General features: G+C 38.6%; 1 protein-coding gene and 1 non-coding gene across 2 annotated transcripts; both read left to right on the top strand.

The window, feature by feature from the left end:
- Window positions 1-3,974: 3,974 nt before the first annotated feature.
- On the top strand, window positions 3,975-4,080 carry LOC145599938 (small nucleolar RNA R71). The gene has a single exon (XR_014104183.1). It is a non-coding gene; the product is annotated as a small nucleolar RNA R71 (small nucleolar RNA).
- Window positions 4,081-6,481: 2,401 nt separating this feature from the next.
- Window positions 6,482-7,997, top strand: LOC145596945 (uncharacterized). Its single transcript, XM_081653136.1, has 4 exons — window positions 6,482-6,888; window positions 7,141-7,320; window positions 7,387-7,871; window positions 7,990-7,997. Exons 1-4 carry the CDS (start codon window positions 6,482-6,484, stop codon window positions 7,995-7,997), a joined length of 1,080 nt encoding a protein of 359 aa, XP_081509262.1.
- The last annotated feature ends 4,903 nt before the right edge of the window (window positions 7,998-12,900 follow it).

Here is a 12,900-nt window from a genome sequence, read left to right as displayed (position 1 = left end):
AAATTTTGGTAGAAGGTCTTTTGTTTTTCGGTAAAGTTTTTCTTTTTGGGTAGAGAGGTTGGGGGTCGTGTTTGAGTGGAAGAGGGGTTGGAAGTACTAGGCCTAGAAGAAGTACTCAGCCTAGAAGAGGTACTTGGGCGAGGTGGTTCATCGATGCTAACATCGGTTTTCCTTTTTTGGGTGAGTTTCTTGAGGTATTTAGACATGTTTGAGAGGCTAAGAAAGATCACCAACAACGAATAAGAAGCAAAACCAATGAACCAAGAATACCACACCCAAATTCACCACTTACTACCAAAATCACCAAACTCCAAATTCACACTTCCTTTCAATCAAAACCAATTCCAAACCAATCAATAACACCAATAATCGAAGAAAAACTCCTTTCAACAATTTAAGAACAACCACAAGACCAATACCACAGTCACCACATACTACCCATATTCCAAAAATTCAACTCACAAGATATCAACCAAAAATGATGAGAATCACTACAAAATCAACAAACAATACAATGTTATGCAAAATCAATCAATAAACAGCACCAAATCACAACCAATATCAAGATCAAGCATCAAAAATCACAAAATCAATACTACACTATTCATGCTCATACAAATTTTCAATCTATGCAAAATTATGATATAAATGACAAAATTAAAGCAAGGATTAGTGATTATACCATAAAAGAAGCAAGATTAACCAACTTTGAGCAAGCAATTTCAACCCACAAAGAAAGCCCCAATTTCGGCCACCAAGATTAGGAGAGAGAGTGAGTGAAATTTGGGTTAATTTGTGAGGAATTTGTAGCGTAGGAAGGTTTGTGAGTGATTTTGAGTGAAAATGGAGTGATTTTAGTGAGGATTTGAGTGATGTTTGATGGTGAATAAGGGAGGACAAGGTGCGCACAAGTGGAGGGTTTGAAGGGGAGTTCGTGAGGTTGAAGATGAGGGGAAATGAGGAAATGAAGGGAGGAAAGAGGAGGAAGAAGGGTATTATGCCCGTCCAGCCATGTGCGGCCGCACAGAGCTAGTGTGCGCCCGCACACGCAGGCTGTGCGCGCACATGCCTCGTGTGCGGCCGCACATCCCTATGCGTGCCCAATTCTTCCTTTTTCTCAACAATTTAATACTTACTGTCTATTTTGGTGCGCACATGAATCATGATGGTGATGAGGAGCAACATAGGCAGTAGCTAAAATCATTTTCAAAGCCCTCAAAGTTAAAAATTCATGTGCTCACCACAAAAATTCACTAAGTATCAATTTCCTCTAACTTTCAAAACATGAATTTCCTATCTTAACTCTCTAAAATTCTTACCCTTTTTACCTCAAATTTCGATTAGAATCGAACAAAATGTGATTTGTGCCACGAACACCTTCCATTCACCATGCATACTTGTAGAATTCCAATCCCGCAAAAGTCATCCTAAAAATCCAATCAAGTAGAAAAGTGAAAGAAAAGACAATGTAATAAAAGAAACGAAAATAAGAAAATTCAAAAATCAAAAGAAAAAGTTAGAAACTCCGGGTTGCCTCCCGGGTTGCGCTTGCTTAAGGTCCTAAGCTCGACCCTTCCTCCAAATCATGGAGGGTTAAAGAACACCACCTTCTTCAAGGTAGTTGATGGAGCAAAATCTTCTTCAATTATAAGCAACTTCTCGTCGTTGCTTAATGAAACTTTCAAAAAATTCTTTTCAAATTCTTCCTTCTCTTTTCTCAATTTCTTTCTTTTTCTTGATTTTTTCGAGTCACGGGCCTTTTTCTTCGGCTTGACTTCAACATCCTTTAATCATGGAAGCTTTCTCTTCATCTTGAGAATTAAGCTTGAACCAATTTGGATTCTCAATTTCTTTCTCATCCCTTGGCTTTTGAATTACAAATTCTTCTTCACTAACATCATCAAGACTTGTACAAACATCATCAACAATCTCAAAAACATCGTTAGTAGAAGAATCAACCATGCACACATCATCAATGGAACGAGAAAGACTAGCACATGCTATATCTTGCACACAAGATAAGGACTCGTGCATTGGCTTCAACTTAAAACTCTTTTCCAATTTTCCACATCTCAAAATGATTTGGCCTCCCTTCACATCTATTAAGGCTCCCGAGGTGGCTAAGCAAGACCTCCCTAAAATGATTGGAATATGCTCATCCTCCTCAATCTCCAAAACAATAAAATCCACGGGAAAGGCAAACTCTCCAATCTTTTAAGGGACATCATCAATTCTTCCCTTAGGAAGTTTAATACAGCGATTGGCCAATTGAAGTGCTATATTAGATGGTTGAATCTCACCTAGATCAAGCCTCTTGAAAATCGAAAAGGGCATAATACTCACACTAGCCCCTAGATCACACAAAGCATTCTCAAAAACCATTTTCTTGATTTGACAAGGGATTGAAAAATTCCCCGGATCTTTTATTTTATCCAGAAGCTCACCATGGACAAGAGCACTAAAATACTTCCCTCCTTCCACCGAACTACCCTCATCAAAATTTTCCTTCTCCTCTAGTATCTCCTTAAGAAACTTGGAGTACTTAGGCATATCGGGAATTGGCTCGGTAGAGGGTGTGGAATCATGGACTTCCTTAAGAACTTCAAGGAGCTTCCCAAATTACTAATCCATTTTGAATCTCAAGTATTTTTGGGGGTATGGTAGATCGGGAAATCTCTCTACCTCACTCATCTTTTCAACAACACTTTCTTCTTTTTCCTCAACCTCACAATAAATTTCCTTGGACTCAACCCTCTCCACTTCATTCTCCATAGCACCACTATCATCTTTTCCCTTTTTTGAACAAGAAACTCCCTTATTAAAGTCATTTCCACCACTAGTGGCAATAGAGTACACGGGTTTCTTTGGTTCAACAACTTGGGAAGACAAAGATGAAGGACTAGCATAATCCTTAATATTGCTTGCTAAATGGGTAATTTGAGTCTCAAGCATCTTATTGTGGGTTATCATCTCATTGAATTTCTTATCACTAACCGCCATATAGGTGTTAATGATCTTGGTTTGATAATCAATCAATTCCTCCAAATTAGTCCTGGCAGAAGAAGGTTGTGAATAGGAATTTTCACCTTGAGTCTTTGGAACAAATCCGGGTGGGGGACCTCTTTGAGCATTGTTTTGAAAATTTCCCCTTCCTTGATTGTTCTAATTACCCCTATTTTGATTTGGACCATAACCACGATTATGGTTACCACCACCTTGATTATGGTTACCATTACCTTGGTTATGATTTCCATAACCTTGGTTTTGATTACCATAGCCTTGGTTTTGATTACCATAATTTTGGCTTTGATTTTGGCCACTATAACCTTGGTTATGGTTACCACGAGAACCTTAATTCTTGGTTCCTATAACCACCACCATGATTATAGTTGTCAAAATTGCCTTGGTTTTGGTAATTCCTATTCCATTGGCCTCTTTGATTATCAAACCTTTGGACATTGTTGTTTGACACAAAATTAACACGCTCATACTCATTGTTGTCAAACTCATCAATACATTCATTGTTGCAATTGCTAGAATCATGGTCATATGATCCACATACATCACAAAACAAACATCCCATAGGCATATTATGTGAAGTAGAGGGAGTTTGAGGGTTAGTAGAAATACCTCTCCCCTTAATTTGGGAGGGAAGATTTGGAGCTTGGGAAGAGGAAAAAACACTCTCCAACTTGGCCTTGATTGCCGTCATCTCCTTTCCCAAGTTTGTCATTTGAGAGGAAAGATTGTTGATGGCATTGAGATGGTCCACCGAGTACAACGAAGATTGCTTGCTTGAAGAATCTCTTTCCCCATCTTGCCAATCTCTATTGTAAGTCACCACATCCTTTATTTTGTCCACAACTTCTTCTTCGGTTTTGTTCATGATTGGACCACCGGCCCCTCCATCAAGACATGCCTTGCCTTGAGGACTCAAACCACCATAGAAGATTTGGATTAATTGATATGTTGGAATTCCATGGTTATAACATTCTCTTTGGTACTCCTTGAATCTCTCCCATGCTTCATAAAGACTCTCATTTGGTTTTTGCTTGAACCCTTGAATTAAAGCCCTTGCCTCCGCCGTTTTCTTTTGAGGATAGAAACGGGACAAGAAAGCTTTAGTGACATCATCCCAAGTTCTCAATGAATTGGGCTTCACCTCTTTGTCTAGCCATTCCAAGGACTTTCCTATGAGGGAGAAAGGGAACAACTTAAGGCGGATGAATTCTTGAGACACTCCATTAACCTTGATCGTGTTACAATATTTTTCAAACTCCTTAAGATGGTTCAATGGGCTCTCTTTCTTTGCCCCACTATATTGTCTCCTCTCAATTAGGGTGATCATTGCCGGCCTAATTTCAAAATCGTTTGCCGGTGTTGTAGGTGGAGCTATGCCACTCTCGAACCTATATGCACCGGGCACTCCCAATTCTTTCAAGGCAACTCTTGGTTGTTCTCCCATGACTTGCTCTTGTTCAATTTCTTCTTCGCTTGAGGAACTATAATCCAAAGTCTTGTTTGCTACTCTCCTCCTTGAGAGAGTTCTTTCAATCTCTTGATCAAAGGGAACAAATGAACGATCTCGGGACCTATGCATACAAAACTCAAAGGAAATATAAGTAGCATGGCTACAAGTGTAGCCTAAAGTGTAAAATCTTTTTGTATTTTGCAAATGAAATGAAATAGACTCAACAACAACATGCACTCAAAGCACCACTCCCCGGCAACGGCGCCATTTTGATGGGATGAAGAACGGTAAGTCATTGGGTTACCACCCCACCCAATCAAACAAATTTTGTAACTCAACAAACCCCTATTAAGTGTAGTGGTAAGTCAAGGTCGAACCCAAGGGAATGGAGGTCGAATGCACAATGCCTAAGTCAAGCTATTTCGAAGTCAAGTAAAGGGGATTTACGAAGGAAACTAGAGCTAGAGCTAAATGATGTAAGAACTTGTATGAAATCAATCTAAAGACACTAGGGCAGTGGATCCACATGTAATTGTAATGGAAAATGGTAATTTGGGAGGTCAAACCGACTAAGTCAAGTGATATGAAGGAAGATCATCATGTATCCAAAAGAGCATATCAAGATAGTTCACCTAGAGGTCTAACTAGTGTCAACTACGCTAAACACTACCTAGGGAACGTCACAAAGCACCTCAATCATGAAATTGCAAGTTACTAATCAATGGTCCGTATCATAGCAAGCTTACAATGCAATATAGTGCAATAATCAAAGATGACCAAACTTCAATCAATCACACACATGCATATGAATTATCAACCAAATTTAATCATATCATCAACTCCATCAATTATACCCAAATTACTCTAGTCCATCACTCAAACATGCTTCACCATTTCCCTAGCTAGAAAACTACTCACTAGCCATAAGAATCAAGATCAAAACTACAACAATCATCAATTTCATCATCAACACAATTGAAATCAAAGATCAAATCAACAATCAATCAAAAATCAATAAAACTACAATCAATCATCAAACAAGCTTCAATCAATCATCAATAACATGGAAAACAAATGAAATCAACTAGAATCAAACTTGTATTGGAATCAAGAAGAAGATCCTTACAAAACTTTGATCTAAAGATCAATTACAATGAGGAATTCTTGAGCAATCACCAAAAATCATGAGTTTCTCTCTCTTCAATCCTTGAGTTTCTCTCCCTAAAATTCTCTCAAAAACTAACTATCAAAATCCAATCTAAAACTTCTTCCTAAAAATAGGAAAAAATAGCTATATATACAAAAGAGGAGGTCAGTATTGACGCCCAAAAATAGACCCACGTAGGTGCGGGCGCTCGGCGGAGAGAGAGTGGTGCGCACGGGACACACCCAGATTGGTGCGCTCGCACGCACCAGGTGTGGGGCCGCACCCGACCAATGTGCGGCCGCACACTACCTGGGTGCGCCCGCACCTGGCTGGGTCTTTCCCCCTTCTTCTCTTCGTCCTAGCTCAAGCGGTGCACACATCCTAGATGATGATGATGGAGGACAAAGTAGGCAGAAACTTTCTTGATTTTCTTGAAGAGTATAAGCCATGAGGAAGGCATATACAAAGCCTTGAAGCATGCCCCTTGGATCCACCTTTGACTTGAAGCTTCTTGCACAATCTTTAGGCATGAAAACAATGAAAAATCACAGAGAGGAAGCTCGAGAATCCTTGGACAATCAAATACCACCTAAAAAAATGATAAAAAGCAAGTAAAAGGGAAAATTAACAAGTAAACTAGAAAATGCATAAAATAGAGAAACTAACTACAAGAAGTATAAAATGAAGAAAACAAGAATAAATCTAAGGAAAACTAAAGAAAAGAGAGATAAAATGAAATAGAATTCATCCAAAAAGGGACCAAATGAGTGCCATAAATGTCATTTATCACATGTATGATTACAAAGCACAATTCTCCCCTGTCTTGGAAATATGGCTATCCGAAAAAAATTGTCCAAGAAAGAATGAACCACGATGATGGATATCCCATGTACAAAAGAAGAGATACGAGAGAAAGTGTCCGAATAAGGGGTGTAAGCCTTGATAACCGCTGGGTCATTCCATACAATCCATACCTTTTTATGTTATTTGATTGGCATTTGAATTTAGAAAAGTGCTCATCTGTTAAGGCTGTGAAGTATCTATACAAGTATGTTTATAAAGGCCATGATAGGGTTTCTTTCAATGTGGTTGGTAAAGAAAAAAATTCTGAAGATGAAATAGAGAGGTTTAAGTCTGGTCGATGGGTGTCACAATGTGAGGCAGCTTGGAGAATTTTTTCCTTTGATCTCTTTATGATGCACCCACCTGTGCAACAATTGGCAGTGAATCTGGAAAACATGCAAAAGGTTCAGTTACGTGCTCATGAATAGTTAGATTCTGCTATGCTAAATGAGCGTAGATCCAAAACTCAGTTGACAGAATTTTTTAAGGCAAATGCAGTCTCTCCTTAAGGTACATGATAGCTTTATAGCGAATTTGTGGAGCACAACAGATGGGATGCTAGTAAGAAAAGATGGCTTCAAAGGCAAAATAAGAAACTTGTGGTTGGTCGGCTGGCATGTGTTACACCAGCAGAAGGAGAGCGATTTTTCTTACGACTATTGCTGGTTAATGTATGCAGCCCTAAGTCATTCACCGACCTTCGGACTGTTAATGGATTACTTTGCACCACTTTTCAAGAAGCAGCTATTAAAAGAGACTTATGTGAGGAGGACAATGTTGTTCATGCATGCTTGGCTGAAGCAGCAGAAATCCACTTGCCAGGAGCCTTACGACGCTTATTTGTAGCTGTTTGTGTGTTGTGCAACCCCACTAACCCCAATGGACTTTGGTAGCAATTCTACAATGACGTATCCGATGATTACAGGTATACTGATCCTGGGAAAGAATTCTGTGTTAAATTGCTGACTACACAGTCAATTGAACGCCATTTAGAGTCTATGGGGAAATCATTAGCTCATTTCCAGATTGATCACTTACATGAAGAGCTGCCAGCAAAGCTTAACAGAACTAAAGACATCGTTGATGCCTTAGATGCGCCTATTCCTCAAGAGTGTATTGATTGTAGAGGAAAATTGAACTCAGCTCAGCAAATTGCATTTGACAAGATTATTTCTCAAGTCCAATCAGGAAAGCCTGGCTGTTTCTTTGTTGATGGTCCTAGAGGAACTGGCAAGACATTCTTATACAATGCGTTATATTTAGAGGTGTGCATGGCAGGTAAGATTGTTCTGCCAACAGCTACATCAGGGATTTCTGCAGCAAACATCCCTTTTGAAAGAACAGCACACTCAAGATTTAAAATTCCCCTGGATTCAGAGACATCTCTTGCCTGTGACGTTCCGAAACAAGGTAGCCTAGCTGCTTTAATTAAAGAAACAACTCTTATTATTTGGGATGAAGCCTCAATATGCCAAAAAAGAAAACATTGAATCAGTTGAGCTTTTGCTTCATGACCTTTGTGATGCAGAACAATGATTTGGTGGAAAGGTTGTAGTTTTTAGATGAACAATGGCATCAAGCTCAATTCATGGAGCATCTTGAAATGGAGGCACGCTCAAAGCCTCTTGAAGAAAGTTGGTTTATAAGTCCTACAACTAATCCAAATGAGGTAGATCATTTAACTCGTTATAGACGAGTTTACCAAGCACCACCAAGAAATCGATCTTTGACCACGCAAAATCAAGGTCAAGTACAAAATACAATATCACATCCTCTTGAGGTGGAAGATCCATTGGTCAAACAACTTCGCCAATCCAAGGCGAATGTTAGCATTTGGGAACTCCTAAGTAGTTCTAAAGAACATAGGAATTCCCTTATGAATGCTCTAACGGCTTTGTCTGTAAGCACGGACACAACCCCTCAAGATCTCGTTAGTGATAGAGTAGTAAAAGTATATTATTTTTATAGATTAAACTCTTGATTTTATATCGACATTTGATGATTTAAGAGTATTATAAATATTTTCTTTCCCGGATACGAGATACTACTATTTTTATTTATTTGTTTGTAGGAAAGAAGAGTATGGTAGCAAAATGCATTTAGCCACTACTAGGATCAAAAGAAGCGGAGCTCACAAGACTAAATTAAGTCACATAATTTAAGCCCAACAATATTTAAGTGCAAATAGACACATGGGCCTTTAGATACTAAGAGTTTAGGGTTTAGGGTTTAGGGTTTAGTGGGAAACTAAGAGTTTCACTCACTTGTAAACCATGGAGCGATTTGTGCGAGTATCAATCATAACAATAGAGAAGATAGAGATGGAATTGGATAATTATTGGAGCAAGATACCCGAAGCCGCTGAGAAGAATCGAAGACTAGTATCTTATCTTTCGGAGGGGAGTTTTTTGGGAGTTATCAGATCCACATTTTTGGGGATTTTTCTGGGCTAGGTTTCACCAATAAATGGAGTACTTTATCTGAAATAGAGGTAGGACATCTAGCAATGAACAGAGAGCAGCAAAGTGAAGAGCTTCATATAAGCAAGACGGACTAGAAGGCAAATCGGTTCAGTTTGTGTTTACTCTGATCGATTTTCACTGGAAGATTTGGTACTGTATTTTTATTTTCATTTTTTTCATTAAATTGTGAGTCATGGTTTATCTTGAAGTAGTAGTATTAATTTTGCTGTTGGAGAATAATAGTGAAAGTCAATGCTTTCACTTTGCTTTCTTTGCTTGAATGCGAAAGTATACTTAGTTAGTATACAATTCAATTTGCTAGATTAATTTAATTGTTAGTTCTATTTTCGTTTATTTTTTTTCTTAATTAGTTTGATTATGATTTTTATGCATTATATTATAGCTACCTCAATATTTGATATGTCAGGCTAAATTATTAGGGAGGTAGGGAGATTAATTATGCATTGGATATTGGATTGTGAGAATTGATATGTTGTAGTCCTTGGGTATTATGTTTATATTCTTAATTGGTTTCATAATCCGCTTGAATTACGAACTAGTTGATTATGTTTGAGACCGGCCATCTTTAGTATAATTTGTTAGTTTGACGACTAGAATTTTAGCTTGTGATCCGTAATTGTCCTAGCTAATACCATTAGTAGTAATTAGGTGTTTGATTGGTGACTACAACTTGTCTCACACCTAAGATTATCAACTCTTTGAGTTGCACAAGTCCGAGCTTGTGAGACTCGTGGCTTAAGTTAACTACTTCCTTGTTATTAATGCGGCTAATTAATCGAGTGTAGAGAGCTTGTTCTAGATTATTAGTTAGTTAGACAATATTCTGAGAGCTTGTTTGGTATATATGCAATTAAGGGAAGTTTTGAATGCTTGTTTGTGTTCCTTGGTTAACATTAAGATATAAATGCAATTCGTATAATTCGATGAGCAATAATTGATACTCTAATGCCATAATACATCTCCCGATTCCCTATTTCATTATTTTTGATTTTATCGTATTTTAATTTTTATTAGTTTACTTCTCCGTGCTTTATTTGTTATTTAGTCAGTAGTTTATTTATTAGATAATATCATTGTTTCTTCAAAACAGGGGTTTCTAACTTACACAAGTAATAATTTGATAATCCAATTCTCCGTGGGATCAATCCTAGCTTACCCTACTACATTTTAGGAGGTTTTAGTTAGGTTTATATTTGGTAGACACGCGACAGTGTCGCGTGTCAAATTTTGGCGCCGTTGCCGGGGAGTTGGCGTTTTATTTCATTATTTCTTGTGTTTTTTTTTTCTTTTCTAACTTTTCCTACTAACTTGTCACCTAGTTCCTTGTTTTTTGTATGTGTGACAGAAACTTGAAGCATCAAAGATTAAGAAACTTTGCAGCAAGGAATCAGGGACTGATAATTTATCTTTTTTCTACTCTTCCAGTAGCTAAAAGGACTCGTGCTCAAATACTGGAGCAAGCTAGTCACATTCCGTTGCCTCTAAGCGAAAGCTCGTCTTCAGACGAGGAAAGTGAAGAGATTTTAGAGATGGGTGACCGTACCTTAAAGTAGCTTGTTGTACCTACGTTTGATCCTAATTTGCTATGCACATTAGATGGCGAGACAGAATGTGAGATCAAGCCTGGACTGATCAGAGCATTACCTACATTTTCAGGCTTCCGCAATACTAGCTCCTTGGGTTCTGTTTACATGAATGAAGCGAACAGATTCTTGACGGAATTTCACATAGCACGTGCGGGGATGAAACCTGCCGGTGTAACCCTCGATCAGCTCAAGTTAAAGGCATTTCCTTTTGCCTTGTCTGATGCTGCCAAGGAGTGGCTGTTCGGACTGCCTGCAGGAACCATCACAACCTGGGCTCAAATGCAAGAAAAATTTATAGAAAAATATTTTCCGGCATCTTTGGCAGCAAACATTAGAATAGAAAAGAAATATGTGGGATTCGACAAGAAGATGCAGAGACACTTCATGAGTATTGGGAGCGGTTCAAAAATCTATGTGACAGTTGTTCTAACCATCAGATTAGTGAGCAGTTGTTAGTGCAATACTTTTATGAAGGGCTCACGGAATCAGATTGGAACCTAATTGATGCTGCAAGTGGCGGAGCATTGGTTGATAAGACACCCGCGGAGGTGAAGACACTGATAGCAAACATGGCACCAAACTCTCAGTATCGTGGAGGTCGAAATATCAAGTCCAAATCTGTCCGTCAAGTTAATGAAGTGGTGAATTCTAACCTCGAGCAACAATTAGCTAAACTCACTTCCTTAGTGGAGCGAGTGATGATTGAGAAAGGGCAAGAAAAAGTTTGTGGCATATGTTCGACAGTAGGGCACCCAACTGATATGTGACCTACTATGCAAGAAGAACAAGTGAATTCTGTTGGTGGTGTTCAGGGGCAACAAAGACGTTATGATCCGTTCTCTCAGACTTATAATCCAGGGTAGAGAGATCATCCAAACCTGAGATATGGCAATGTTCAGCAGCAGGCAAGCAACTCCAACCTCAGACAACCAGCTTTCCAGCAACAACAAGCATCTAATCCTCCACCTGGTTTTCACCAAGAACCGCAATATCAACCGCGACCTCAAAATTAGCTAGTTTCCCAGCCATAATCTGGTAGCATGTCTCTGGAAGAAATCGTGAAGGCAATGGCTAACAACACTTTGAATTTTCAGCAAGAAACAAAAAGTGGACTAAAGAACTTAGAGAACCAAGTTTCTCAGTTAGCTAACACAGTGGGAAAGCTCCAAGCTCAGAATTCTAACAAGTTGCCTAGCCAACCAGAGAGAAATCCGAAGGAGAATGCAAGCGCCATATCACTTAGAAGTGGCAAGCAGCTGGAGGTTCCAGAAAAAAGCAGGAGTGAAACGCTAGCAGAATACCAAGAGGAACAGGAGACTGTTGTTCCAGAAAAAAATGAGCAGCCCTCTAAGGTAAGTGATGTTGTTTCATCCAAAACTGACCATTTTTCTTCTTCTATTCCTTTCCCTAGCAGGTTAACTTCTAAGGATAAGAAGAAAGAGATGGAAAAGGAGGTGCTAGATGTATTTTGCAAGGTAGAGGTGAACATACCTTTACTGGAAGCCATTAGACAAGTGCCGCGTTATGCAAAGTTTCTGAAGGATTTGTGCACTAACAAGCGAAAACTGAATGGAGATGAGAAGGTCAGTGTAAGTGAGAATGTATCTGCAGTTTTACAGAGGAAAATTCCTCCCAAGTGCAAGGATCCAGGTATTTTTACTATACCTTGTAGAATAGGTAACACGAGATATGAGAGATGCATGTTAGACTTGGAGCTTCTATTAATGTGATGCCTTTATCTATTTATAAAGCTTTGACCTTTAAAAGATAATCGTGTGATTATTCAACTTGCTGACCGTTCGAATACTTATCCTTTAGGAGTGATTGAGGATGTCTTAGTACAAGTAAATGAACTTGTGTTTCCTGCTGATTTTTATGTGTTAGATATGCCAAATGATGAATCCTCTAACGCAACGCCAATCTTATTATGGTGACCTTTTCTAAAAACATCTAGAACCAAGATTGATGTTCATAGTGGGATTTTGACCATGGAATTTGATGGGGAGGTTATCCGATTTAATTTATTTGATGTCATGAGATACCCCTGTGATTGTGAATCTGTTTCTAGTATAGATGTTATTGATACACTAACTGAGCAAGTATTTTTTCTCTCTAGTCATGATGCATTAGATGTTGTTTTGACTAAACCTGTGGAAAAAGTGCAATACACTAACCTGCAGGAACATTTTGAGCTTGAAAATGATGTAAAGGAAGCTTTCTCCTCCTTGGAAGTGATTCCAAATAAGCAAGGAAGGTATGTAGATAAATTTATGAAATTTCCTGTCACATCTAACAGACTTTTACCCTCTGTTGTACAGCCACTTGAAGTGGAGTTAAAACCTCTGCCTGACCACTTGAAGTATGCATTTT

The sequence above is a fragment of the Chenopodium album genome, chromosome 20 (assembly GCF_948465745.1).
Source record: "Chenopodium album chromosome 20, dcCheAlbu1.1, whole genome shotgun sequence".
NCBI lineage: Eukaryota > Viridiplantae > Streptophyta > Magnoliopsida > Caryophyllales > Amaranthaceae > Chenopodium > Chenopodium album.
This window is presented reverse-complemented; position numbering and strand designations above follow the sequence as displayed.

Bases quoted from the DNA above. Each gene is read 5' to 3' on its own strand.
- LOC145596945 (XM_081653136.1), top strand. From the start codon at position 6,482: ATGAACCACGATGATGGATATCCCATGTACAAAAGAAGAGATACGAGA. The intron at 6,889-7,140 runs GTTAGATTCTGC...TAATGTATGCAG, and splicing joins CAGTTACGTGCTCATGAATA to CCCTAAGTCATTCACCGACC. The intron at 7,321-7,386 runs GTGCAACCCCAC...CGATGATTACAG, and splicing joins TTTGTAGCTGTTTGTGTGTT to GTATACTGATCCTGGGAAAG.